Source organism: Cynoglossus semilaevis, chromosome 6, assembly GCF_000523025.1.
Source record: "Cynoglossus semilaevis isolate Cse_v1.0 chromosome 6, Cse_v1.0, whole genome shotgun sequence".
Lineage (NCBI taxonomy): Eukaryota > Metazoa > Chordata > Actinopteri > Pleuronectiformes > Cynoglossidae > Cynoglossus > Cynoglossus semilaevis.
The window spans coordinates 18,315,008-18,318,546 of record NC_024312.1 but is presented as its reverse complement, the minus strand read 5'-3'; the positions used below and the strand labels follow the sequence as shown (position 1 = coordinate 18,318,546).

General features: G+C 37.2%; 1 protein-coding gene across 4 annotated transcripts in view; it reads right to left on the bottom strand.

Annotated features, from left to right (window-relative positions):
* Positions 1-1,722: 1,722 nt before the first annotated feature.
* Positions 1,723-3,539, bottom strand: part of LOC103380573 (multiple C2 and transmembrane domain-containing protein 2-like) — a 12,608-nt gene continuing 10,791 nt past the window's right edge. For all 4 annotated transcript variants that reach the window (XM_025056465.1, XM_025056463.1, XM_025056464.1 and 1 more), the window contains 4 exons: positions 3,320-3,429; positions 3,113-3,222; positions 2,869-2,966; positions 1,723-1,911 (listed from right to left, as the gene is read on the bottom strand). In XM_025056465.1, the coding sequence (XP_024912233.1) occupies positions 1,852-1,911; positions 2,869-2,966; positions 3,113-3,222; positions 3,320-3,429 (378 nt within the window). In that variant the 3' untranslated portion in view covers positions 1,723-1,851. The remainder of the gene's footprint in view (positions 1,912-2,868; positions 2,967-3,112; positions 3,223-3,319; positions 3,430-3,539) is intronic.

Sequence of the window (3,539 nt, the reverse complement as noted above, 5' to 3'; positions counted from 1 at the left end):
ATTTTTTCCATTTTTTTTTTTTTAAAAGAAGAGACAGGGAGTAAAGCCTGTGACTGGACACGGTCACACACATGAACTCTGCCCCCCCCCCTTCTATGTTAATGTGAACGAGTTAGCACAGATGCAAATCCCTACAATAAGCCTGTAACCCTGGTGAATAAAGTGATGTCGTAATCCGGACGCGAGTACATAAGTGTAACTGTCCAAGAAAAAAAAAAAAAAAAGAAAAAAGAAAAGCCTTGTAGTCAACATGATACATTTCATTTTTTGAAAAAAAACAAAAAAAACAAAACAAAAAAAAACGAGGATATTCGAAAAACAAAAAAAACGACATGTTTCTGAATATTATCTGACTTCTTCATTTAAAAAAAGGTAAATCAAAATGTACAATATTGTTCATTTACTCTGTAATAGTTGAATGGAAATGAATGATAGATGCTTCCATGTAAGTTGCAAGTCTTATATAGTACTGAAAACGTTACTAACGCAAACGCCTAAGAATGCAAACAGTTGGAATCGAGCGACGTCGTTTTTATACTTTCAAATGATTGTTTCTTAAGATAGGGATTCTCCGTAAGTGAAAAAAAAAAAAAAAAAAAAAGAGAATAAATAACAGCACTAATATTTTTTATTCAATTCAACTATGTAGTAAGAAGGTAGAAGGTACTACTTCACCACAATCACCATTGGTTCTTCATCCACTAATTAGAAGATCACAAACGACCAAACGTCCTGTATTTCATTTTTGTTTATTTCTATATTTATATCATTTTGACTTCGATGTGTAATTATAGTTTTTGTTTTTAAAAAATAGGTCTAGAGCTTGTCACAAGAAAAAAAATACAGACAATGCATGTCAAAATGTATCTATAGATTAAAAAAAAAAAAATCACCGACTGTAGGGAGTACATTTTCTGTCTTTTAAGCTTTGGATTTGGAAAAAGGTCATTTTTCATGTTTTCATGTTTCATAACTTTTTTTTCCTGCACTTCAATGATTTCTACGCTGTTTAGGAACTGTTTCTATTTCTTTTAAACTGTTTCTGTCGCTGTTTATGAACTGTTTCTATTTCTTTTAAACTGTTTCTATTTTCTTTAAAATGAGAGTCACTGGACCCACTTTACAACCCTAGGCTTACCCGTGGTTTCCAAAACATATAAATATATAAAACATCTCCTGATGCACCCGAACGCATCATCGGTGACGTAGCTTGGATTCATTTTGGTATTTTGGGTCTTTCAACAGCCTCCAGCAGGTGGGTATAACATGGTTGATATACAGAGAACTTCAAGCCATTGGCGAGCCACCAGTTTATAATGTATTCCGTTCTTCGTGATCGGAAGGATGTCTAGCCTCAGAAGCCGCAGAGATCTGCTGCTAATAGAGCAGAGACTGCTGCTTCATTGCCATTGACATTGACAACAGTCCAGAAATGCAAGGTGTGAAAACCACCGGAAATAGCAAAACCCGAAGCACCTCCAACTGCTCGGTAAAACGCGTACAGCACTGGGCGTCGTCAGGCAATCTTTCATCCAAGTACTAACAAGAACCAAGACTGGATGGTACTAAATACAGTATCTCACCTCACCTCTACTTCGATATTTTTCCCATTTCGCAGTGAGTCTTGGAACGCAACTACCACGATAGGAGAGGGATTACTGTACATGTCACATGTCACCTGAGGTTTCATTTTGGGTTTAGTTTTGGTTTGGTTTTTTTTTTCCAAAGACTTTAGCATCTGTCAGGGAAGCGGAAAACAAAGCCGAGGATCCAGCTTTGAAAGAGATACTGTATGTTGTAATGGCAGGATAGCTCTTAGGATAGGACAGTGGCCAACTCTGACGACAGAGTCTACTTTTTCCTCCGTGGATGGCCCTGGTTGGAGGGTGCTTTCAGTAAGTTGTACTGCACCTGTAAAAAAAAAACAGAAGGTAAATCAGAGGCAGGTAATCTGAGCTCAGTGGAATGCACATTGATGGCGGGAATTGCGTTCAAGAGCGTTCGCGCGAGCAGAGGGGATTGGTGACACAGGGAAAGGAAGAGATGGACAATAGGATACATGAACTTTGAGATGGTTTTCGGGATCAGTCAGAGAAAAGCAAAAAACATAATCCAGTTAATCCAGAGTTAAAAGTAAGTAAGAGTTATAGTTAAGTTGATATCAGTAGGTACCAGAGGTGTGGACTCGAGTCGCATGACTTGGACTCGAGTCAGACTCGAGTCATCAATTTGACGACTTTAGACTCGACTTGACAAAATGTAAAGAGACTTGGAACTCGACTTGGACTTTAACGTCAATGACTCGTGACTTCACTTGGACTCGAGCCCTTTGACTCGACAAGACTTGAGACTTTCTTCAAAACCCAAAGATTATAAAATAAGTTATTAAGGAGCGTCTTTGTGCGTATTTGCTGTTGGCACAACATCCAATCAAATTAGACCCGCGTCTAATGCGCGGGTTAGGGAAAAATGGTACCAAAGATCGTGTTGTTCGGATTTAAAAACTACGATATGGTCAACAAAAAAACGAGTGGCAGTGAGTGGAAGGACTCGAAAGGACTCGAAAACAGAAACGGCAGGACTTGGGACTTGACTTGACACTTTTCAGTCTTGACTTGGACTCGACTCGGACTTTGCCTATTTTGACTTGAGACTTGATTCGGACTTGAGTGCAAAGACTTGGTCCCACCTCTGGTAGGTACTGCATAAAGCTGCATAACTAAACTTGACAAGTTTAAAGGCAAGAACAAGAACAAAAAAAACCAAAAAAAAGTCAATATATTTTAGTAACTATTAGGACTTTGGCTAATGTCCGTTATGCTTAAGGGACATTTGCTGCTATTTTGTATACAAAGCTGGACTCCTTACCTTTTGAACATCTGAAGGTACCCTCTTGAGGAATTCGACTATTCCATTGTTATCAACACTGTACGGGTTGCGTAGCTTCTTTGTGAATTTGTAAACACCTGTAAGGAGCATACGTTAACTATAAAAAAATGGCGTATTTTCCACCAAACCACAAAAACCACCGCTGCCCCAAAGGTAAAACTACATAGAATATGAATAGGAAAAAGTAACTAAATTAAATGATGTTTTAGGACATAAAACTTACCCCATGTCAGGACTATATACCTCAGTGGGATGCAGTATAAAAGCAATGTGGACGCAAACAGCATTAAGAAGGTGAGGCAGGACAGAAAGGGGACAGACCAGTTAAATATGCTGTAAAAAAAAAAAAAAAAGAATTGATGAAGTCATTTAGAAATAATAGTATAACTACATTACATTCAATAACGAACCAAAAAGGGAATTGCGTTACTTTTTGATTCGCTCTCCGATGTTCCCGATTTCATCCAGAACATTCTGAACAACCAGTACAACTTCCTGCACCATATGTATCTTGTCCATCAAGCCTTTTTTGGCAGATTCCTTAAAGAGAACGAAAAAGAGAACCAAAAAATAAATATAACATTTATTAAATAAATATAAATATATTTATTAAATAAATATATTTATATAAATACAATTTATATTTATAT